General features: G+C 37.9%; 1 protein-coding gene across 2 annotated transcripts in view; it reads right to left on the reverse strand.

Annotated features, from left to right (window-relative positions):
* Nucleotides 1–12,611: 12,611 nt before the first annotated feature.
* Nucleotides 12,612–26,511, reverse strand: part of LOC145987121 (isobutyryl-CoA dehydrogenase, mitochondrial-like) — a 229,035-nt gene continuing 215,135 nt past the window's right edge. For both annotated transcript variants that reach the window (XM_083121609.1, XM_083121610.1), the window contains exons 8-9: nucleotides 13,863–14,015; nucleotides 12,612–12,779 (exon numbers count right to left, since the gene is read on the reverse strand). In XM_083121609.1, coding sequence (XP_082977735.1) covers nucleotides 12,621–12,779; nucleotides 13,863–14,015 — 312 coding nt within the window. In that variant the 3' untranslated portion in view covers nucleotides 12,612–12,620. The remainder of the gene's footprint in view (nucleotides 12,780–13,862; nucleotides 14,016–26,511) is intronic.

Consider the following 26,511-nt stretch of genomic DNA (forward strand, 5'->3'; position numbering starts at 1 on the left):
AATAAAAGTACATCCCATATTATACACGCATATTGTACAACGTTTAAAAGGTTGTGTAAATACAGAGAACATAAGTACTGCAGAAATATTTTCCCTCGAGTTCTTTAGAGGATTTACAAAGGAATCGAAGGGAAACCTATCCCCTATCTGTCCTATAGGAGATAGACTGGAGGACCTGAATCCACGGGCTTTCAACCATGGGAGCGGGGGGAGGGGGCATGGGAGGAAGAGGCAGAAATCTTCCCTTTTCCTTCGGCCGGTTGTCTATACCTGGATCTGGTAAGGCGGAAGAAGAGCCAGCTAGGGTATTCAGCATTACCAGCTGATCACATCGAGGCACGAGAATCGCGTGAAAAAGAAAGTGTTGCATATGAACTGAGGCTTCAAGACAATAAATATTGTGATTTGAAAATAATTAGAGACGTGAGATTGATTGATCTATCTCTTCTAGACTAGCTACTCCTCAGTGCACGTCACTGCTTAGTGGTATACATCCGAGAGTTGGAGAAGATGCATTTTTGTGAATTTTTTTAAGTGTACCATAAGTTCCTATGATCATGAAGCAAGATTTTGTTGGATTTAATTGAAGGGAGTTTCTCCTTGACCGATTTGTTATAACATCAAGATCGAATTGGAGTTTGGTCATCACATTATCATAGTTTTTTGTATTACACTGAAAATAGATTTGAGAATTGTCATCATACTGATGGTAGTGGCAATATTGGACAGCAAGGTCGAAATCAGCTATGTGGAAGTATTGGTTCATAAATTACTTTTTCTAGTATTTTGAACTTGGTGGATAGAATGCTAATATCTTTAATTTCTGTGGGGTTGGATTTCTCAGGTATAGGTGTTACTTCGCATTTTTTTCCATTCTTGAGGGAACCAACCTTTGGAAAGGGAAAGATTAATAAGGTGCGTAAGAGCTTCTAACCAAAAGGGGATGCAATATATAGAACTGTTAGGTATATGCCATCATAACCACATGCGTTTGATTTCATTTTGTTTATTATTTTATGTACTTGTTTTCTACTTGCTGGGGTAAAAAATAACGGGTCATTTTTGGGTTGCTGGAGATGTGTTAGTTTCATCACTCACTGCTGCATTGCTATCTGAGGGTGCATTTCGGTTAACAAAAAACTCACTTACTGCATCAGGCCGAAATGTATCTGAGATCTGAGGAAAGCGCATTACTCTTTTTATTTCATAAATGTCCCTGGCTTCTGAGGTTAGACCATAAGTTTTTAGCTTTTGTTATATTCATATTTACCGTTTCGTTATAGTGTTTACATTTTGCATTTCTGACTGCTTTTTTGGCTCTATTTCTGAAGTATTTGTATGATAGGAGAGCATCTGGATCTCCTGTATTTACGTATCTCAGATGAAAGTAGTTGCCCAACTTCCAGAATTCCTTTACTCGATTTGAAATCCAGGGGGCAGGAGGTTTGGTTACACTAATTTTTCACTGGGGAGCATGCTTATCTATTAGTTTGATAATGTTATCATTGAGGGCCTCCATCACTGCATCTATGTCATTGTTTCTTTCTATTTTACACTATTCCACATTTTCCTCATCTTTTCGAAACTTGTCCAAGTCGATGGTTTTGAAATTTCTAATTTTGATAAATTTTTTTAAATTGTTTTGGTGCGTAAAGGTCAAATATGGAGTAGGTTATGTGGTAATCTGTAATTCCTGGCAACTCTCTCTGCCCAATTTGCTTTACAATTAAACCTTGTGAACAAAGGATTAAATCAATTAATGACTTTGACGTCGCTGTCACTCTGCTTGGTTTGATAATTAATTGTTTCCCGTGAACTTCCTTGATTATACTCTGAAGGAGTCGAGTGCTACTTTCGTTTCTTCTTAACATGTTGATATTTCAGTCGCCTAATGCAATGAAGTAATCGTAATTTAAGTAAAGGTGTTGGAGGATATCAGCTACATGGCGGACGTGAGTATAGCTGACATTTGGGAATTTATATGCTACCATAATTCCAATTTTTTTCCTATCGATAGTTAATTCGATTACAAAGGACTCTACACCGATATTATTATTAATGAACTCATCTAAAGATTTCCATTTAAGCGATTCAGATATATAGAGGCTCACACCACCTCTAGATTTGTTTAATCTATCTTGTTGAACTACTATGTAATTTTCGATGTCTATCCTATTATTACTAATATTCGGTTTTAACCAGCTTTCTGCAATGACTGTCAGGTGAAAGTTTAAGTCCGATATTATTTGTTTAAATTCGTCTATGAAGTTTAGTAAACCTTGAACATTCAGATGACATAATTTAAAGCCATTTTCAGATTTATTTATTTCAGCTTTGAGCTGTTTCTTTATGTTGCAATTGCTGTGGCAGATTCATCGCAAGACTTGCCAAACGTCAGGGTCCAGTGCCGGATCTACAAATCTTAGCCCCCTCCTGTGTGTGTGTGTATATATGTATGTATCTATCTATATATATATATATATATATATATATACACACACAGGGTGTTACTAAAGTTAGTTTCCAACGCTTAGGAGGTGATTCTACAATAAACACAAAAGTTCATGTGACGAAATGCCGAAAACGGCACCCATTCGGAGTTATTGAAGTGGGAAATAGTGGGAAAATTATGTTTACAAGCAAATAGTGGCACAACGGGCAACCATATGACCGCGGCGAAGGGCGTTCCACAAAGAAATGCAGCATGCTCTATTCAAAAAAGGACATGGCAGATGTGTGAAGTTGTTGCGCAAGGGATTCCCCAAAGGAAGCAAATGGGTCTGTTGAAGTCATGGGGGTAGGAAAGGGTTTAGCGAGATGTGTTATCCACGGAAAGTGATATGTGGAGACTGACAACTAAGAAGAAAGTGAATATCCATAGTAGACATCACCATTACGTAGAAAAACAAAGATGGTTGTGGCACTGCGCTAGGTTGCATATGTGTCAATATGTTCACTGTGTGCAGAGTGGAGGTGCCAAGGGAACCACATCACAGACGATGTTCAAACTGTTTGCCATTAACTTCCATGCAGAGATGACAATACCGAATCAACTATTGTCTAGTGCGAGCAAACAACCCCACGGTGTCTGCTATCGTTGCTGCGGCAACATTAATGCGTGCACGACAGGTGTTTCGTATTCGAGGCATTTCATCTCTTCTCATAGAAAGAACCCTCACGTCCTGGTTGTAAACCTTGGAATTTTCTTTTATGATGTATTGGTATAATTAGTAGAATTATAATGGATAATACTAGTGCTATTACTCCCCCTAATTTATTTGGGATTGATCATAGAATGGCATATGCAAATAGAAAATACTATTCTGATTGGATATGTACTGGTGTTACTAGGGGATTTGATGGAGTAAAGTTTTCTGGGTGCCTACGTGGGGGCCAGACGAAATTGAAATTTTGTAAAGAAAAAATAAGGTTATTAACTTTCGTCTTCTTCTTCTTCTATTTGGTTAGTGCTAATTGGATCTTTTCAACAATAGGCGTGTAGCTGAGACTACACTGAAAGAAACAAGCTATAATTTGTAACTATAGCATTCGTAGTTATGGAGATATCAATCTTCATTTAAAACCTTGTGCAATTTTAAACTTCCCACTGAAAATGTGCTGGGCGTTTAAGGATCTACCTTTACTGTGCAATAGGCCTCGCAATAAAAACTTGAAATTTTGACACACATTAGAGGAAGGTCTAATTATGTAGTATGCAACTTGGCTTTGATATCTCTTGTCCCTTTTGTGCTACACCATTTCAAAAATCCACCATTTTCCAGTGATTTTTCAATTTCTTGCATATTCAACCACATATAATATGGATTAGGTGATATATATGGAGACAACATAATGTGTGCATACTGAGCTCACATCAGGGTTACTAGAAAAATTAATGCCACCTTCCTGGGTGGATTACAGTTGTAACAGCAGGCACACAAAATATGAATTTTTTGACATGCAGGGCTTTTTAAGACATATTTTGGGGTATTTTATGTGCTAACGTAAACAAGCTGAGGGTACTTTGATGCAATACACATGTTCCTTGGTGGAAGGTTGGTTTGGTGTGTTAATATCACTAGGCTGTGATCAATAGTTCCAAAGTTCTTGAGTCCTGAAGTTATCTCTGAGGCTCATTTCTCATATTTGGATCACATTTTCTGTTGCGCACCACCTTCTTCCACAAACTATAACTCCAGAACTAATCCTCGGAGGAACCTAATATTTGGAATACAAGCCTTCCAGAAATGATTGAACCTTCATGCCAAATTTAATCCAAATCAAATAACCATGACCTGTAGGCCCTGGTCGATCTGACGTGGAATGACCTCATTGTAAACTTATTCTACTACATTGTATTAGTTACTAGTTAGTTCATTGACCCGTGTTCTTGGAAACGTCTTCAAGGAGATGAAAATTGTTTAAATTTGTGGAACGATGGAATAATAAAATTTACTCTCAGAAAATCACGTTGCAGAGAATGCTCCTTTGCGTAAGGGGGGTACACTTTTCTAAAGAAGTGGTCACGTCGATTCGAAGATACAAATCTTCATCAAAAGAGTATATGACTGGACTCCTCTGTTTTGAATATTTCAATTGGAATTTTCCGAATGGATATACTTACACAAATGATTTGATTTGATTTAGTTTATTTTACTTCGCATTTTGTGCCTCTTGGCTAATTGCGAAGATGGGGATGAAATGATGAAATTTATGAATGGACATTCACAAACAACCAAGCCCGAGCGGGATACGAACCCGGGACCCTTGGCATCGCAGCGCGATGTGCTAACCACTTGGCCACAGGGTCTGGCAAAAACACTTACACAATACTCCTGTACCTCACCCATAATCATAACTTTTTTAGAGGGCTTAACTTAAACTATGTATTGTGTGATTTTTTGTACATAAAGATGGTACTAAGACAAGAAAAATCTGTTTCTCCTCTCATATTTTGAGACGAGACTGAAATAAATCTCTGCAAAATCAAAGCGAGACGATACTTCATGTCCGAGACAATCTCGTTCGAAACTCTGGTATCATATTTGAAGAAATTGCTTAAAATAAATTTAAACTACTATATGTGTTATCCAGACATAACAAGCATATATCTTATTGATATTTCAATTACGTCGTATATTTTGTTTACTGTAATTGCATAGTTAATCCATTACTAACAATTGCGAGCCTGTGCTGCCTGGTTTCATCTATTCAGGATATAATTCCATATTTCGATGGTTCGCAGCGTCGATACAAGATGTAAAGCAGAAAAATGTTATTTAGAAAAGTTTTTGCTTTAACAGCCTATATACGATATGAAACTTTGAGTGGTAACACAATGTACATGTTGCTTATACTAAACATTTCGTTGGTAAGGATGACATATATATATCTTGCCTTGTAATTAAGTGTTCTTACATGTACAGTGCTTTGGATTCCACTTTAAACCGCAGATCCAGTCTCAATTACCCTTTCTGAGCATGAAGTGAATCTAGAATAAGTTTTAATAACTTCTGAGTGGAAACCGAAACAAAATTAAGCGCAAACAAGAACAAGGAGGACCTCACCACACAGGAGACGACATGAAGCAGCGACGATTCTCTACTCGTCGCATCACGATGTCATTCCTAGGTGAAACGAAATGTTTCCTAGACATTAAAACGGTGCAATTTGTGATTTTATCAGAGGGGGAACTTATTTTTACCTATGTATTAGGTATACTTAGAATTGTAAAATTGCTTAAAATCTAATTTTGATATCGAATCCAACACAAACACAACGCCATTTTAAGTTAAACCTTAAAGTCAAACTGTAAGAAAATTATGTTAGTCAGATGAATGCACAAGATAAATGAGACTCACTGCAGGTTCTATGGCTTTCCAGATGGCTTGTCAAGGGCACTGTGATACTTAGACTTGATTTAATTTTTTGCAATTTTTTCTGCATGAAATCAATGTACTGGGGTCTAAGGAAAGGAGAAGTAGGAACTTCTAAATGATTTCTCTAATCAGTTCAGGTAGTTATTGGTAGATTTTGGATTGGATTCACAAGGTCTTTGTAGTGAGTTTGGAATGTTTGATTGATTGATTTAGTAAATTTTACTTCGCATTTCTCCCACTTTTGGTTAATCGTGCTAGGCTGGCGAGGTGGGAATGTGTTTTGGATTTTCTTTGCATGCAAAAATCTTTAACTGAGACGTGCACATGCTTTTGCTTACATTAAAGTTCACCTTTTCACTTAAATGAGGAATTGACATGTCACCCTAAAACATACACATGTATCTACATTTAATACCACTACATACAAAAAGAAACCTTGGCCGGCACTTCATATTGTCCACCAAAGATTGAGAAGAAAAACTTACAAGCGTTTGGCTTTCCTTGCTTGCTCTGACATCTGAAGGATTTCGGTTTTGTACGTGTAAAGATAGTACTTTCAGTGCTTGAAAAGTGTCATTAGGTACAGATAATTATAAAAAAAGGTAAAGTGTTCCCCTGTGCATAGCACCACGCCATGAAGGCGTATAGGGGGTGTGGGGGTAACGCCCCACACTTTCTTGATCCGGTCGTGAGTGGGGGTGATGTGATCAGCATCACGCCCCTGACCGCCTTTACCCCCCAGGGTTTCCCCCAGGTACCCATGTTATTCGACGCTGGGTAGGCGCCGGGGCCGCTTCCACAGATAATTATACTACAAATAAATGCTTTTGTCAAATGTTTTACAAATATTACAAAGTTAGACCTCTTACAAGTTGATCGAGAACCATTTCAACTCAGTATTTTTATTTATTTATTTATTTATTTTTTAACACAGCACCCTATAGATGTTTGAGAAAATAAACGAATACAAGGCTTCTGAAAGGCATTAGATGTTGTACACATCTGCCATAAATTGTTTAAAGATATTTTTTATGTGTGCTATGGGAATGAACCGAACTGAAGTAGAACTCTATAAGTGTGATATAGTATTCAATAATCGATTGGGTGGGTGATGATTATTCCTGGTTGGGATGGCTCAAGATTGAGGAGTGAGGAAACTTTCCCACTCCCCTTTAACATCACCCTGCATTAAAATGAATAGATGTATCTTTATTCTTAATTTTCACATTTCGAACTCCTGATTTTCCGTTCCTTTAAATTCAAAATGAGCCCAGAACAAGGTCCAGAGCTTTATATGTTTCGGAATTGTTATCTGGTCTTAAAATCTGTTTCTAAAATAACCAAAAATTTGAAGAAGAACAGGAACAGGAAATTTGTGTGTGCTGTTCTAAAATAGAACATTTCCCATGCCTTCACATTATACCTAAGTATACCTGTGAAGTAGTATGTGTGTGTGTGTGTGTGTTTGTGTGTGTGTGTGTCTCGTGTAGCCTACCTAGCCTGGCCTTCCTGAAGGCAGTCCCGAATGATCCTGGTTGTGACTTCAGCACCCACCCGATCCATGTTCCTGCCGATTTCTGCAGAAAGACGCTGTTTCTTCTGCTTGGTACCCTAGAAATTCGGAAGGTAACCCCATTGGCTCATATCAGCCCCAACCATGTGTTTCGGTCTGCCCATGCTTACCCTCTCTCTCACTTCTTTCCCGGTTATAAGCATCGAGGGTACCCAAGATTTTGACAGCGTATGCAGTGTTGGCAGCAGTCAACATATATTTTTTTCTGGAATGCTTGGCTTACTAGCAATTAGCAGCCACGCGTAGATAGATCACTGTGTTGGGTTGCAATAAAAATACATTATAAAAAAATGATAGAGGAATCAGAGAGGAGGGCAAGAATATGTAGTGGTGGAAGATCATATTTACGTAATATACACGTAAACTATCACATATAAAATATTTATATGAGATAAAAGTTACACTAGCAAGTTTTTTTTCGTATACGGAGGTGAGGACTGGCCGATTGAGGATTGGGTCTTGCGTGAACACCCTTTTGACGTCGTCACTGTGTCGATGGGAAAATATGTGAACAATTTGCAAGTTTGGCACAATTTTCAGAGTACGAGAGTATCTGTTTATCTCCTTTGGGGATCAATTTTTTTTTTTTTTAGTTCCATAGCATGTGTGTTGATTGTTGACCCGACAATATGAATGAATGATAAAAGAAAAACATAATAAAACACAATGCTTACAATGGGATTCGAATGAGCCCCCCCTCCCTCCTGCCAGACATTGCAAAGTGATGTAATTGGATGTTATATTGTGCCTATCGTCATTTATTTTAGTGTTCTGCGATGTATGCTGACGTATTTTCTACTTGTCCTTAATTATCTCCCTTCTACAAAGTACTTTGTAGACTCGCAACTCCGATTCATCCATCCACAAGAACTCGTGGTTTTTGGACCTAAAGGATCGGACACAGTACCGTGGGAGTTGGACTTTTGCTTTCTTCTGTCATGTGAAATTTGCAGCTAGTATTTCGTTCATATTATTTACATTACAGGATCTCTATTGTTTGTCGGTACAGTGAAGTGATAAAATAGGGGGACTGGGAGTTATTAATGACATTCTGGAGAAGAGATTTTCGGCATTTACGAAAAAAATTGTAAACAATCCGAAATGGAAGGTCTGTTCCTGATTTGCAAGGATTGTTTCAGACAGGAGTTGTGAAGGATGGAAAGCAGTATATTAGGTATTTTGAGAAGAAAAAAAATACAATGTCTACAGACTACACACGAATTTCCTGTTTCTCAATGCAAAATATGACTGAGTAGAAAAACAGTGAAACTTTATTGTTGGCCTTTTTCGTTGGTTTCCTCTGCGTAAGGTGTTGTGAAATAGTAGAGGATGCTGAGCTTTATCATATTTATCACATGAAATTTGAAACGATGGAAAATGATTGTGCCATTTCCTTCCCGTTCAATGTTCATCGCACTGCATGAAGGAAATAATTGAAGTTGAATTGTTGGACTCTATGTAGCTACTATCAGAATATATTTGCAAATATAAAATATAATACATATATTTTAACTCGTTACATTTCGATATTGATACAAGGATGAGAAATTTCCCATTATAAAATTGTAGAAGGAAGTTATTTTCTGAATAACATGATGGCACGGGAATGGGTGTTCTGGCCCTCATAATCCATTTCGGTTGGCCCATGTTGCGTACCCTAGTCTAAATGTCACCGCACGCCACTGGATACTGGTATGGGAAGACATCATGCTCAATGGACGTACGGAGCTGCATGTATCTGCTGGAGGTACTGTCACTACCAAGACAAGAGGCACAGAAATGAGGTACTCCAACAACATGTGCGACTTATCAGAGGTGCAGTTGGTCCATACTTCATTTTCAAAGATGATAAGATAATAATACATGTGCACATTGAACCAAGTTGGATGATGACTTTCTTGAAGGTGAAGAAATCCACTGCATGAACTGGCCACCGATGTCCCCAGACATAAATCCTGTGGTGCCTTAAGGAGACGAGTTAGCCCTCGGTCCTCTCCAAGGACATTTCCAGTGGTCTGCACTACTCACCTGAATGCTGAATGGAACCAGCTGCCCATAGAGCTCTTGAACCACGTTGTAAAGAGCATGCTACATCGTTGCAAGGTTGTGTACTGTTCAGTGTAACTTTACCCCATACTAAGCTATTTTCGTTAAGGGAGCGATCCTCTATTTTCTTATTTTTTGCGTGAATGTCCTTACACTAAAAAACAATTGTTAATTTCATGCATTCTACTCTATTGTATATCAGATAACGTTTTGATTAATTTTCACTGTTTCATGCAGTTCTGGCACTTCATTAATAAAACATTTTATCATATCTTAGTCATACTTAACTTTTGGAGACTACTGTAGTAAAAAAAATAATGATATTTTTTTCACTTTTTAATTATTAACAGAAAATGACTAGAAAAGTCTGATAATCAAACTCTAAATCAGGTTATGTACCATATTTTATGATCAGAATCTCCATGGCAGCCATCTTAGATTTTGGATGTTATGTATAGTCGCTGACACATTTTCCAGTAAAACACCTGTAGTAATATATGATTGCATGCCTCCAAATGAAGGCATCCTTCATACATATATCTTTCCTTTGTGCAAAAACCCAACAACTTGCAAATCGTCAAAATGACTCCCAAAGGAGTTTAGGAGATATGGTCGTTTTTCTTTGTTAATGTCTGTAGAGGTAGCCATCTTGATTGTATGATGTCACACAGGCCATACGCGACAATAGTAGGCATCAACAAAATATCACAGGCAGTAATTGTTCCCCTTTATATGCCAGAATGTCAAGTAAAGTGTAAAATACTCTTAGAATCCTACCAGAAAAGGACACAAAATAGTTTCACTGGATATATCTCCATAACAGTGCAAGATACGAAAAGAACTGTAAGAATCAATTTTGTTCTTTTTTCAATTCTGAACAAAACATGTATCTATAAAATTTTGTCAAAAACCACTCTTGCAGGAGTTATGATAGATTTTCTTTGTTAGTGCATGAAGCGGCAGCCATCTTGCATTTATGACGTCACACAGGCCATATGTTACAATTGCGAGCAAAACACCTGGTAGTACATGATTGTGTACCACACTTGCAACTTATTAACGGTAGTCACATATTCCCTTCATTCAAAAACCCACGGACTATATAAATATTGACATATGCATGCCCCTGGACTATACAGAAATATTGGGAAAACCCCAGGGAACAAAATATATTTTCAATTTTTTATAAAAATTTTCAGTCGAAAAATAAAAAAAATAGAGCTTCCCCTAATTTTAGCTAGGGAGATCTACCTGGTGGGGATGTATTAAAAATTTGATATTTACAGCGTAAAGTGTACTGTGGGAGGTACTGTAAAAGAAATTTCTAGACCAATATTTCATAGATAACTAAGTTACAACGGGGAATTTACCCAAGTAGCCACAACCGTTGGGCCAACATCAGTTCTTACATGGGAAAGGATTGCGTTACTTTGGTTGGCAAATTGACATTGGTCTTACTTTGGGCCAATGGTGGTTGCCAACGTTTGCCCAACAGTGGAAAAGTGAGTCAAAATCAGTTTTGAAATCAACTTTTTCACTTTAAGACAACTTTCAGGAGTATGCTGTAAATTCTAGAGTGTCAAATAAGTGACATGTAACAGTACTTCTTTATGAATATTTCAGTCACAATAAATATTGGAAATATAATATATTTTAAATGAAAGTAGAAGCTATTTTTAACTTGCAGTCACTCACCAGTCATTTGTCAGCCACCATGGATGAAATATGTGTCTGTAATTGCTTATTGTTTTTCTCTTTAGCTGTAGTATAACAAGAACATTCTGACATGTATTATTGTGAAATTGGTTAAGCAATGTTATGTGCAGACTAAATTCCACGAAAGGTGGAAAACTAAGTAAACTCTAGAAAGTTTTTGTGCTACCATGTGAAGGTACGGTGCCTTGAAAACAATGATACCGTGTGACTGAGAAAGTGCTGTGTATTTTTTTTTTATTTTCATAAATAATTTGTACTATTGTTTACATTTGGCTTCACAATAAATTATGTATATATCAGAACACAAACCTATCCATTCTTTAGTTTTCAGTGCATTGGGTCAACATACAATTTACTGAGTACAATGTTTTTACCCCAGCTATCTATCATTTTCTTAGCTGAGTTATCATAATTATCGCAACTGTCTTCAAAAGCCAAAAGTGTCTCATTAGTTCCGTCAAAATAGGAAAACTAAGGGAACTAATTCATAACAAGCTGAAATTTGGTATGTAACTTCTTTATACCATTAATAACAACATATCAAAAGTCCCCGGCGATCACCCATACGCAAAGTCTGCCATATTGAAAAATTGCGGACAAATGAAATTTTTCATGAAAGAAAGGAAATAATTCATAACAAGTTGAAATATGTTACATAGCTTCTTTATAACATTAATAACAACATATCAAAAGTCCCTGATGATCGCCCTGAGGCTAAGTACGCCAAATTGAAAAATGGTGGACAAATTCAAGTTTTCACGAAATAAATTAATGTTACATATAAGTTATGAACTAAATTTCAGCTTTTTATGAATTATGTCCTTTATTTCGGAAAAGGTGACTTCACTATCAACTCATGAAACAAAAATGGCTGCCATTTTTAAACAAAGTCAAGTTTTAGAAAAATAATGCCTATTTTGAACTACCCTTGCATAGGGGTTACAACAACAAAAATATGAAATTTTTTGAAATGGTCAAAAGATCAATAATTGTCTGGGTTTTTTTTTTTTGTTTGTTTTTTATCAAGTGATACGGATTGACTCAAAACTTGAAAATATTTTGCGCTACATTTGTACTATAATGAACAGCAATTATCAGAGGCTTTGTAAGGATGTCTGTATAAGTGTATGCAGACATCTCTGGCACCCTGTGGCACCTATGGATGTAATGTAGTGAAGCAAACAGGAAACCCTCATTGCACAATAAGGCTTAAAAATGGATAGAATGGAAATTAAGGATACTTTCTCATGGTCATCATCTTTTTGCCTTGCATGTTTTGTTACGAGAAGAATTGTCATCGTAAACAATTCCAACCAATTTTATGGATGTAGCAGCTTGTATATATATATTATAATATATGGATAGATATTAAATAATTAAGAAACGAAAATGCATACTATAAATCTTTATTCTTTATTCAGAATTGATCGTGCAATGATAATTTTCATCATTTCATTTGTACCTTCTAATATTTGATGAACACGGCTATCTCTCATGTATTGTTGTACTGGATAATCCTTGAGGTATCCATATCCTCCATGCATCTGCAAGGCTGTATTAATTACCTGTAAAGATAAATTTAGTTAAGTAGGTTGTTATAGTTTATTGTTGATAGTATAATGACAATTTTTATCTAATAAGCAAAAAATGTTTGCATTCCTAAAAAATAATGAAATCAATCTTTAAAACAATAAAATGTTTGCACTCAAATCTGCCTACAATGTCAGTGCTAGAAATAGTCCTGTTAAAATTTTAATTGCAAGGCATATCCACAACAGGTTTCAGTGATGGCGTATTCTCTCAAGTTATTTGGTTTACCACCAGTAAATCAACTTTTTCATGTATATAGAAATAGCCACAAAATTTGAAGTTGTTAGACATCTGTTTTTGTTTTTACTTCCATGCCTGCATTGGCATTTTCTTTCTATTATGTCTAATTAATATATAATAAATATATACTATAAATCAGAATTATTGTGATAAACCAGGTAAAATTTTCAGAATACACCACTGGAATATAGTAGCTTTCTATCATATGCACCAAGTACCAAAGACTTGCCTACACAGAATTCTTGCTGTAAGGATATTTGATACAAGCCAAAAGTATTGTAGAAAATATTAAAAATTTACATACAAGTTTTAGCATGTACATTTGTTCAGTGAAATTTTAATTGTTAATTCTCTTCCAGATTTAGATGTTTCTTACATTTGAAAAGTCTACAATTTAGATACTTTAAATGCTGTACTAATCATGTTTACAATGTACCTTGAGAATAGTTTGGGAGAGCGATAAGAAGAGTTAAAACTGAGTAAATAATTTCACTTTAATTTTAACTATAATGAAGATTTTGAGGTTAATTCTTGATAAGTTTGGAATAATTGGTTCCTCTTGCAGAATCTAACTTAGAAACCTATTTATTTATTTCATGTTTTTCTTTAAATTATATTGTGTTCAATTCATGTTGTTTTCTCCCACATTGAACCTATTTTTCTTCTTAATCATCTTTATCAAAGTAATTTGAACAATACATGGTATGGTGAATTTTATTCCTACCAGAATGAGCACTTACTTGTATTTATGTGTGATAATAAATTCCATTAATTTTTGTAATATTCCTAATTATATTACAAACATTATTGACACTTACTTCAAAACAGTTGTCTGTTGCAAACAATTTTGCCATGCTGCACAGAGCAACTTTGTCAGGGTGATTGTTGTCTAAAGCAGCAGCAGCATTTCTAACCAAACAACGAGCTGCAACTAATGATGTTGCCATCTGAGCTAAGTTGAATTGATTGTGCTGCAAAGGAAAGGAATACCAGACAATTTTGCTCATGCATAATTTGTTTACATAGTTATTTTACGTTGGTATTTACTAAAAATAAAAACATTACTGGTTTACATCACAATTTCTTCTCAGTTACTAAAATTGAACATCTCTAGTTATAGCCAGTGGCGGCGATTAGGGGGGACCCCCCCACTTTTTACCAGTGACGTGCACTGAGGAGTAGCTAGTCTAGCAGAGATAGATCAATCAATCTCAAATCTCTAATTATTTTCAAATCACAATATTTATTGTTTTGTTGAAGCCACAGTTCATATGCAACACTTTTTTTTCACGCGCTTCTCGTCCCTCGGTGCGTTCAGCGACCTAGCTCGCTCTTTCTCTGCCTCACAGTTCCAGGTAGAAACGGGTTTTCGAAGGGAAAGGGAAGATTTCTGCCTCTACCTCCCTTGCCCCCTCTCCCCGCTCCACTGGTTGAAAGCCCGTGCTTTCAGGTCCCTCACTCTATCTCCTATAGGACAGATAGGGGATTGGATTCCCTTCGCTTCCTTTGTAAATCCTCTAAAAAACTAAGGGGAAATTTTTCTGCAGTATTTCTGTCCTCTGTATTTACACTACTTTTTACACGTTGTACAATATGTATGTATAATATGGGATGTACTTTTATCATTTATGCAATTGGAACGTCTTATGTGCAGACAAAATTTTATGCTTATTTAAAAAATATGGAATATATAATGATTAAATAACAAATATTTGCTCACGCTCTCTCTCGCTCTCGTTTTAGTAGTGTTTTATTTAAATATACTAATCTCTTGGCCTCAAATAAAAAAATGGATAAGCTAAACAATCATAAATACGGATGTACTTATTTGGGCAAGAGAACGCACGTTCTAATTCTTGTTGTTGGTTTGGTTTATTTTACTTCGCTTTTCTGCCACATTTGGTTACCCATCGCTTTTTCTAGTTGTATAGATTTAATCGGAATAAGTAGCTAAGAGCTTGGAAAGTCGTGAGGGACAATCATAAACAGAGAATTCTAGGCTCCTGATTTCACAGTGCCCTGCAGATGCACTGGGAGGAAATTATTTGTATTTTCTTCTCTCTTCCAATGCTTTACCTAATTTCTGCCATGACGATGAACGTTGATTAAATTAAACGGGTGAAGAGTAGTTGCAAATAAATACTCATGCAAAGGCCAGGGCTCGAGCCCGGATCCTTCAGCAACGAGATCGTGAGATGGGAAAATTATGGAAATCAAGCAATCCAAAATTTTTGAAAAAACGTTAATCATATATAAAGATGGTATTTCAAAAATTCAATTGAAAATTAATACTTAGGAGAAATGCAGTTTGCTTTACCGATACCCACACATTCGAATGTTTAGCGTCTTCTTCACATGTTTGTTGTCGGCCGACCTCATTGGAGGAGTGCAAATGGTCCCGGATCTGTACCCGATGGAGGCATATAGTGGTTCGGATCCCACATTAAACTATAGGTCTAGTCCCGATTAGCCTTTCTGTGTATAAAGTGGACTTAAAACGTCAAATCAACCAACAGTGGGGGAGTGATTACCACAGCACGCTACAACACCAGGAGTTCCGGGTTGGAACCCCTACCTAGACATGGGTGTTCTTTGTGTTTGTCCCTTCATTAATTTTGTCGTATCATCTTCGCGATTAACCAAATGTATAAAAAAGCGAATCAAATAAAATCATTCATTGATTGATTGTTTGATTTGGTTTATTTTACTTCGCTTTCCGCCATATTTGGATAATCGCGAAGACGATATGATAAAATTGATGAAGGGCAAGGGACACACAAAGAAAACCCATTGCCAAGCCGAGATTCAAACCCGGCATCTCTGGCTCAGTAGTCAAATCAAATCATTTTTGATTTTTGAAAGTGGGTGGAAGTTATGTGTACAATTTTTTGTAGTCATTCTTAACATTGCAATTTTTTTCTGTATTTGACGTTCTTCTTTTAGGAATACTGGGCCCTAAAAAAGGGGGGATTATGACCCGTTGAGCACGCCACTCATTGCTACCTGAAGTGTCGACGTCACCGCACGTCACTGCTTTTTACCACTTTTGCTCCTGCAATATGCTAAACCTTATCTACCAAGGGAAAGTAAACTGTTCTTGACCCCCCCTCCCCATGCACACCCCAGTTTTGGAACCCAATCGCCGTCACTGGTTTCAGCAAACCATCTCTAAATCAAAAGGCTCATGTTGAGGGTATTGGAATAATCAATGTTGGTTTAGATGCCCAGTGGAGATTTTGATTCAACTTTCAACTCTTTCAAGTCCAATCCAAAGTAGCCTACCTGAACAACTTTGACAAATTGGAGAGTGCACTCTATGGGCTTCAACGTACAAATTATATTATATAAAATTTAAAAAGAAAGTAAACTGGTGCAGCACCCCTCAGAGACTTAGGCATGCCAAGTTGCTTTCACTGGGTTATGTGCAGTCAGCTGATTGCATTCCATCACCAGTGTTATCTGACTTCCTAGAATGGAGTCTCCTATGATTGCCTTCAACAAGATCCCCAACTGTCAGCACAACTGGGCCAACATTAACATTTTAGTCCTCCAATCAGGGATGGAACCCCCATGACTGCTTGAAACCAAAGTACGAATGCTAGTTCTGGCAGGAGTTCTTACTCAGTACCAGACAAGATGGTTGGATGAATTTACTTTAAAGCTTTCATTAAGCAGAAATGCACTCAGGACTGGGTATACAGTTTTAAGAGGATTTGAACTACAGAAATATATCCCTACCGTGAATTGGACCTGCAATCTGTTGACTGAAATTTTGTCAAGGGATATAATTTCCTATGGTCTTGCAAATCACACAGTTCATTGAAAGTTACTACTAATCGCTTACTTACTTACGTGAAATTTTCATTCACAAAAGGGTACGGGGTTTGAAGCGGAGATGGTACCGCGTCACTGCATTGTTTGTTCCCGGGCGGCGGTAGTTGTGATTTCTCCCATTTGGCGGTGCTGGCCTGTGCATCCTGGTTTGCATCGTCTGCTTCCTGTTGTCAGGTGGCGTTGCAGTTGGGGTTTGGGGGGCTGGGCTATGCTGCTCAGCAATGTGCCATTCCTGTTCCCCGCGTGGCTGGAGGGGGGTTGAGTATGTGCACCGCATCTTTTCTTTTTCAGGTCGGGGATCTTTCTGAGGACAGGGTGCTAAGTTGGGTGTGCCTGTCCATTGTCCAGGTTCAGTGCTGGTTTCTGTTGGATGATAGCATGGGTTCCTCTTTGACGATGTTTTCTATGACAGAGCCGGTTGGGTGAAGTATGGATATGGAGGAGATGGTGTGGTTAGTGGAGTGGAGGTGTTGGGAGAGGCCTGATTTTGGTGTGTCATTTTTGGCATCTTTTACAAACCTGTATACGGACACCATAGTCATTTACTAACAGGAAGAGAACCTAACCCATCTCCTGACTGCCCTCAACAATATACACCCTATTGGTGAGCCCAACTTAAGAGTTCAGTATGGGGCTTATGGCAACAGCGTTGCCGCATGGTGCGCAGTAGAAGAAAGCTCCAGCGCGCATCGAGCGTCTGCTGTGGTACACGCAACAACAAAAGTTAGTGGTCAACGGGGCTGTTCACTGCCAAACTTTTCCTCTAGAGGTGCCAGCCCTGTTTGTCCCTAAATCATTTCGTTCATCATCTGGTTGCCCTAAGCTTTACATTGGAGCACGATAGGATGGCTATTCAAACGTTATTTTCAATGAAGGTAAGAATTTCTCGTGTAAATCGATAACAAAAATTGTTTAGCAAAGCTTTAGGATTATGTAGCAAGTCATAAGTTTCTGAAAATTACGTTGTCCTGAACCTAAGAATTAATATATTAAAGCGCAACGACAGGGTAGCTCAGACGGGCTAAATATAGTATATGTATGCACAAAGAGCACTAAACTTGATGTTATTTTGGTCGTCCCTAGCTGCCATGGGTCTATAATTTAAATAAAATAGATTTTTGCACTACGGTTTTATGTTTCCTCTTGTTGCGACTTGCGAGTATGTGCAATTCAACAGCGGGAGTAGGAATCGGGGAAACTACCCAAATTACAAAGAGAAAATGTATTAAGTGGATAAGCGCATAATATTTATTATTATACACTATGCCCTATCCGATAACTTAATATTTACATATGTTTTCTTTGTATGAAGCAGACATTTCCCTCTCGTATTTTCGTCCTTTTAAGATTATAATTTCTGTAAATAAGAAAGTCCTAGAGGTTGCGAGATATGAAACAGAATGTAACATATTTTTTGTAATAACTATTTTTCTCAATAAATGTGTATGTATAAAATAGAGAACCATATTTACTAGCCATGAGGAAAAGTATGATATCACGAAAAAAAAATCGGGTATTAATAACAACTAGCTATAAAAAAAGTGCAGTCGCGTGGAATTATTATGTATTATTCTTTACCAGATTCACAAGAATAAAGCACTTAAATTGTGAAAATTCAAAGTGACGTAAACAAGTGCTGTGCAAATTTTAAGGCTATTTTTAGTTCTGATATCTTTTCTGTTATTGACGATCGTCTTATTAAAATTCTTAGTTTCACAACACTGATGTTCCGACATAATTTCCGATATTAAGATGAAATTAAACTTGCAATTTAATGTAATAGCAGTACGTTCAGCATCAAATTCCCCTTATATTTAAATATGAGAGAGAACAATTGCCCATCAAAAGCGTGGGGTCACAACATGGGTGCTGGCACCTACAATAGTTTGCTTTGACCAGGAACATACAAGAATGCATGACTTGGTGGGAAGCTGTTCATTCTTGCAGCTGTTGGTCTACAATAATGACGGTCCGTGGAGGAAGATTTGAAAATACCTGTTTCCGAATATACTTTTCATACGTCTTGCTCTCTATTTTATCACAGTGTTTTTCTTTCCTTTATGCACATAAAGGCAAATCGGGACTGGACCTACAGTTTAACGTGTCTCCAACGGGTATCAAACCCGGGACCCCTTGATTACGAGGCGACAACGTTACCACTGCGCCATCGGGGAGGCCTCTTTCACATTTTTCAGTGCACTGTCTCATTTGAAACGGAACAGTGTTCATTATAATACCGGCATACACCAAAGCACCCCGGTCGTCGCATTTTAATTAAGGGATTAGGGTTCCATACCCTGTGGAGGCATTTAAAGGTTCGTATCTCACATAAAACCGTAAGTCCGTCCAGTCCCAATTAACATATCTGTGCAGAAAAGTGAATTTAAAACTCAATTAATCAATTACTAGAGGTGTGAAATAGATGAAGTTCTGTTGTATTTGTGTAAACAATGATAACAGAAAGAAAGGACAGACATTGGAAATATTCAATCTAAAATGCTCTCGCTTTGTGTCCATCAGTTAACGTTATTGCCATTGCAAACAACAAGTTCCGGATTAAATTTACTTAGGTATCTCATAAATCTATTCCCTATTTATGCATTTGCGTCAAACTTTACTATCTGGAAAAGAACTGCTCGATCATTTTATGTTCTTTTAATATAATGCTATCTAACTTTTTATAATAGTTAGTCATCCTTTGGGAAGAGCAAGTGAACCGGGGGTATTCCCGCTAGATCCGCCAATGCATACAATATGCCTGTTTTCAGAGAAAAATTCCCCAAAACGAGAAAGCCCACACACAAATAATAAATTTCTTGACCTGGCCCCAAGACGGATGCCTATTCACGAACTTTTGCCTGGCCATTCCCCACCCCCTTCCCTCTTCCCAACACGTGTTTGCAGCGAGTGGCAAAAGGCGGACGGCTGTTATTTTTGACTCCCCAAATCGCGCTTAACATAAGAAAGGAAAGCGCATTTTTTGAATGTTCTGAATTGTAATGGAAGGTATAGACCATCAATACCTTACATTTCCTCTCCTTTTTGCATATTTATTATTTTCTCTTCGCATGTTAACGACTTTTGTTTCTGGCAGAATGGGGATGGGGATCTCAAAAGTAAAAGTCCATAACGGCCCATACTGAACTCTTAACTTGGGCTCCTCTATAACATAAACTTCACCGTTGAAAGGGAACAAAATGGCCACCTTAACTTTCTCGACCTCAGCATCCGACAACACCAAGACAAATTCATCACATCCGTATACAGGAAACCAGGTTCGGGCACCCAGTACATCCATGCAAAGTCCAACCACCCACCAAAACAGAAAGCTGGAGTATGGATGAACTTTTACAGAAGAGCCTTCACACACAGCTGCACAGCTGCATGATGAAATAGCATGCGTAACTGAAATAGGCCTAAACAACGGTTACACCGAGCGCCAACTATCCATGTGGTGCGCAAAAACAGAAGCCCAGCTCAGACACCCAAGAAACAGAGATAACCCAAACCAAAATCCTGAACCCAAATGGATCGCCTTTCCATACCACCCCACCACATCTGGCAAATTTGCAAAGGCCCTCAAACCTTTCAACATCCGAGTGGCACACAAACCCATATCCCAAATTGGAAGAGCACTACCCAACTTCAAGAGATACTACCTACCCAAACTTGCATCCCCTGGTGTCTACAAGACCACATGCCAATGCCACAACACCTACATTGGCAGAACCATCCGCACTGTCCAAGAACGGATTAACGAACATGTAAAAGATGCCAAAAATGACACACCAAAATCAGGCCTCTCCCAACACCTCCACTCCACTAACCACACCATCTCCTCCATATCCATACTTCACAAAACCGGCTCTGTCATAGAAAACACCATCAAAGAAACCCATGCTATCATCCAACAGAAACCAGCACTGAACCTGGACAATGGACAGGCACACCCAACTTGGCACCCTGTCGTCAGAAAGATCCCCGACCTGAAAAAGAAAAAATGCAGTGCACATACTCGACTCCCCTCCAGCCACGCGAGGAACAGGAACGGCACATTGCCGACAGTGGCGATTTCTCTGGGTGTGTAAGTCGTGTGTCAACATCCAAAGGAAAATGAAATAAAGAAGAAAGTATCTGTACTTTTATAAATTACGATTTTGAGCGTTTTTCTTTAATTGTCAGTTTCGAGCGCCCGGTAGTTTTCGAACGCGGCGCAGCGCGCAGTGGTTGTCAGGCAGGCAGATCGGTCCGTGACGGGCAGGGCGTTGCGAGGAAATCCAACATCTTACCACTGCCAAAACATAGCATGACCGTGCATGCGCACCCTGCCACCCACGAGCTTGGTTAGCACTGGTCAACTTCTCAAGGCGTTGTATTTGTTCCCAACGGTTTGGCTTTCATTCACCCCGCGTTCCACGTTGTTTTGCTCGTGATTGTTGTGCATTATTTTTTAAACGTGTGGTGTGAAGTGATGTGATTATTTTAAGATGGAGAATAGTGAAAGTGTTGTGCAAAAGTATTTAAATAAATCCTTTTCTTCGCTTTCGTATTCAGAGAAGAAACAAGTGATTGACAATGGTCGACCATGTCCGAATCTCACGATGTCAACATGTGTTAAAGGAAAAAATGGTGCTGGAAAAGGTTTTGAGAATGATTTTCGAAAAGAACTCTATGAAATTTCAGACTGGCTTTGCGGGTGTGATGTGGTGAATAAATTTTACTGTTGGACATGTTTATTATTCTCCACTAAAAAGAAAATGTTTGGAATTATCAAGGGTATGCGAATTTGAATAATCTCAATACTGCAGCGAAAAAACACAGTGGATACTCAACGAAAAGCTGAAATAGAGCTACACAATGAAAAAGTAAAAAGAACAGGGAAATATTAAAGAGGTTGATTAACGCCGTCTGCTATTTAGCAAAGCAAGAACTGCCATTCCGAGGCCATGAGGAAAATGCAGCATCTCTAAATAAGGGCAATTACATGGAATTCCTTATTGCAACTGCCGAGTTCGATCCCTCATTAAAAGAACATTTATTAAATTCTACAGTGTTTCGCGGTACTTCGGCAGGCATTCAAAATGATTTAATAAATTCAGTTTCGGATGTTCTGAGAGATGAAATCTATAATGAAATTCAAAACGCAGACTTTGTGGCTATCATGGTCGATGAAACATCAGATATTAGCAATACATCTCAGGTGTCAACCATGTTACGTTTTTTTTCGGCCTCACAGAAAAAAGTCATTGAAAGATTTCTTGGATTTCATGACATGAGCGCCGATAAAACTGCAGGAGCTCTTTTTAGTCACGTGACTGAAATAGTGGATAAATATAAGTGTGGAGATAAATTAATTGCCCAGATATACGATGTATCTTCTGTAATAAGTGGGCATTTGAATGGCCTTCAAAGCAAAGTTTTGGAAAAGTATCTGAAAGCTTTTTTTACGCATTGTTATGCTCATGTCATGAACTTGGTGCTGCAACAATCGTTAGAATGTAACAAAGAGCTTAAGGTGTTATTTTGTGTGGTCTTAAATCACTGCCTACGTTTTTCTCTCATTCCCCAAAGAGGTTACACGAACTTTCTGCTTTCATGTCCAGAAAGCTCCCGTCATTAGCTCCTACCAGATGGAATTTTACCTCTAGGCTAGTGTGGACAGTCAATGACAACAGAGAAGCACTGCTTATGTTTTTTGAACATGTTAGTGAAAGTAGAGACTTCGATCATTTGACTGCAATGACTTCAAGAGGATTTTCTAGCTTCCTGAAGGATTTCGAAAACATATTTTTAATAAAGGCTTTATCCAACTTGCTTGCCTTTTCAGACGTATTATTCAGTATATTGCAGTCTAAAAATGTTGATATTTTGTATTGCAGTAATAAAATAACTGAATTTCAGCAACAGCTGCAAAAGGAAAGGGAGAATTTCGAAACACTATGGAATTCTATAACTGGTGCAGTAGAAGAGGAAGAGGTTGTTGAAATGAAAAGGAGGCGACTGAACAACGAATCACAGAAAGACCACTGCCGGAGACTTTACTTTGAAATCATTGATAATATCAGCAACCAGATAACAATTAGATTCGCATCATTTGGAAAATTGCAATATTTTGATTTACTAAATCCCACAAAACGGGGCAACTTCAATAAAAGAGAAAACTTTCCTCACCATCTCGTACATAAATTGCAGGAAATTTATGGTAGTCTGTTTAATTTAACAAACTACAGAATGAACTTTATGTTTGGTATGCTTCCACTGAAGGATCTGAGAAAACACCAATTGAGATTGTAAATTATGTACTGGACACGAATCTACTGGGTGGGTTTACGGAAATATATAAATTAGCAATGTTGATCGCAAGAATTCCTTCCACGACGTCATCTGTCGAGAGATCGTTCTCGTCACTCAAGAGGATCCACACATTCTGCCACTCTACTCAAACTCAGAACCGGATGACGAATTTAAGTCTTATCTCCATCGAGAAAGAATTACTTTCTAAGCTGTGAGAAGGAGATAAATCCAAATTTTATGAGGCGGTGATCAGCGCATTTCTCTCTAAAGAAAGAAGAATAGAGCTGGAATTCAAGTAACTGTAAGTAATGAGCATTTGATTTTTCAAAATTACTTTTTGGAAGAATAAATGAAGGGTAAGGGGAAAAACTGGGAATGTGCATGTGAATTTTAGCAATTTTGTAATGAACGAGTCATTCTTATGTCCAGTATGTTCTTTGTAGGGGGTGGTGGGAGTTCCAGACCCATCTGGTTGCAAACTTTTAGGCAAAGTGGCTTGTTAAATATACCTAGTCTGGCCATAAATACTGTTACAAACTTTCGGAAAGTGTACATTTTGAAAACTGATTGGTGCTATTTGTGTGTAATATATGTAACTGTAACATAATAAAAGAACATTTAAAAATCTGAAACCATATTCAATTTATTCACCAAATAGTGTGTAACAGTATTTATGGCCAGACTAGGTATAATACATACAATATCCCAAGTAACTAGAATTTCTCCCCCACTGGAATTAGAAATGTCCACATACGTTAAGATCATTGAAACTCGTGCTTTAAAAATTAATTGTATGGCGAAGTATTGAACACTAATTTTCTCGTTTAAACTGTTCTTTGGCAGTCCTTGTTTCTCCTTACCCTTCAAATACGATTAATATTTTAAATGAAGTATTTACTTGATTTAAAATAATTTATGTGATTTAATGTTTTTCTAAATATTTCTAAATTTACACCAAAAATGTTCAGGCAAAATTTGTAACATTTGTTCACAGAAATGAGAGGGGGAGGGGTTAACACTTCTTCCTTGCCAACGCCTTTAGTTCAGGGTCAGGAGACGCCACTGATTGCCGAATTGCACGGCCCAGCCCCCAACTGGCAACGCCACCTGACAAGAGGAAGCAGACGACGCAAACCAGGATGTGCACGCCAGCGCCGCCGAACCCGAGAAATCGCAACTACCGCCGCCCGGGAACAAACAATCAGTGATCAGAACGCTAAATTTTTAAAGTAGCTTCGCTACAGTTACAGCTACATTTACCAAAAAGTAGCTCGCTACGCTACTCCTGTTCGCTATTCGCTACATCGCTACTTTTTGCGCTACTTCTGCATAAAAAACAACTTAAAAACAACCATATGGATATTAAAAAAATCCCCTACAACTGGAAAGTAGATTCTGTTATTTTTTTATCATGATTCCCGTCATTTAAAAATTTTGATAGCATTGTTACTTCAGTTACTTATTTTTCCTATAGTTTTTGAGAATACCATACCTATGCAAGTGACATATCAATTCAAATTTGATATATGAATATTGCAATTAGGGTGTTACCCAAATTAATGATTACAACTATACACATATAAAATTTGGTAGGATTACGTATTTATGTTCACATCAACATATTTTTCTTGAGAATAAATATTTCATTTTTTAATAGACTCATATGAAGGCAGCATTTTGAATGAAAAGTACCTGGGGTCCTTTGATTACAAAATGGCCCCAGGTTCGATAACCAACGGAGGCACATAGTGGTTCGGATCCAGTCTCGATCAGCTTATCTATGCATAAAATGGACTCAAAACAAAAACTAGGAGAGACGCAAAGTTGGGAGGATGGATCCTCCTGCTCCTCCATTCCCCACACTGCTCATCATTCATCATACTTCCTCATTCTCACAATTAGCCGAAAGGGGCAGAAAGCGACTATAGATAAGAGAATAATTAAATAAACCATTTATCCTCATTGTCATCATTGAGAGAAGTGGAAGGAAATCATGAGGAGGTAAACAGAAGAGGACAAATGGGTGGTGGACTATATCAAAGCGTTCGAAGATTAATATGGAACAGGGATGTACCTATGAAATGCAAGAAGGTAATATGAACACATACTATGTGCCAATAATTACGTATGGAGCAGAGACTTGGACAATGACATAGAGAGACAAAAAAAAGATGCAGGCAGTGGAGATGAAATTTTAAGGAGTCTTTTGAGGAAGACCAGAAGGGATAGAATAAGGAATGAGGAGATCCGACAGACAGTGAGCTTCAGGACAGGATAGATCAGACACAGATGAGATGGTTCGGACACATGAAGACGATGGATGCAGAAAGACTACCAGCAAGAGCTTACAATGCACGATTGATTGGTTGAATTGCTTCATTTCACTTCGCTTCTTGTGCCACTTCTGGTTAATTTGCGAAGATGAGGATGAGTGATGATATGATGAAATTGATGAATGGACACTCACAAACATCCATGCCCTGGCCAGGATTCGAACCCGGGACTCCTGGCGTGGTAGCGCGATGTTCTAACCACTCTGCCACGGGAGCCGGCTTACAATGCATAAGGAGTGGGAATAAGGTCAAGGGGGAGACCAAGTTTTTGGTGGAAAGAGCAGATAGTGGAGAGTGTTAGGAGAAGAGGACAAGATTGGAACACCATGGAAAGAGAGGAGAGGTGGAAGACCAGGAAAAAATGGAGAGGCTTGACTTACATGCCGCCGACCCAGCCAGAGGCAGGAAACGGCGAAGGATGATGATGTCATGATTAACAAAAATTACAGAAAAGTGACGCAAAAGTAGGGAAAATACATAAATTTGAAAACTATGTATTTTAACTAAAGAAAATTGTAGTTTCTGCAGGAAAGTCAATAACTCGTACGTACTTTTTACAATATGATAAAATATATTGAGGAAACTGTCGTGTACGAGGGTCACTATTTATATTTTGAGCCTAACAATGAAAAAACAGGAATTTGGTATTGAAAACTGCTTTATTGTTTTTCGAAGTATTCTCCTTTATGGTCAATACACTTTTGCATTCGTTCGAACCATTTGTCAAAGCAGTTTTTCCAATCTTCTTGAGACACCTCCATAATATGGTTTTTGAACGCATCAACGGCGTCTTCCGCCGACGAAAATCGTTGTCCACGCAATTTATTCTTGACATTCGGGAACAAGAAGTAGTCATTGGGTGCCAAATCAGAACTGTACGGCGGATGACCCATCAATTCGATTTTTTGACTGTTCATAAAGTCGGTTGTTAGACGAGATGTGTGACAGCTGGCATTGTCTTGATGAAGAATGATCCGACGGCGTTTGTTTGTTTTCCGTATTTGAC

The sequence above is a fragment of the Lepisma saccharinum genome, chromosome 4 (assembly GCF_977018435.1).
Source record: "Lepisma saccharinum chromosome 4, izLepSacc3.1, whole genome shotgun sequence".
Lineage (NCBI taxonomy): Eukaryota > Metazoa > Arthropoda > Insecta > Zygentoma > Lepismatidae > Lepisma > Lepisma saccharinum.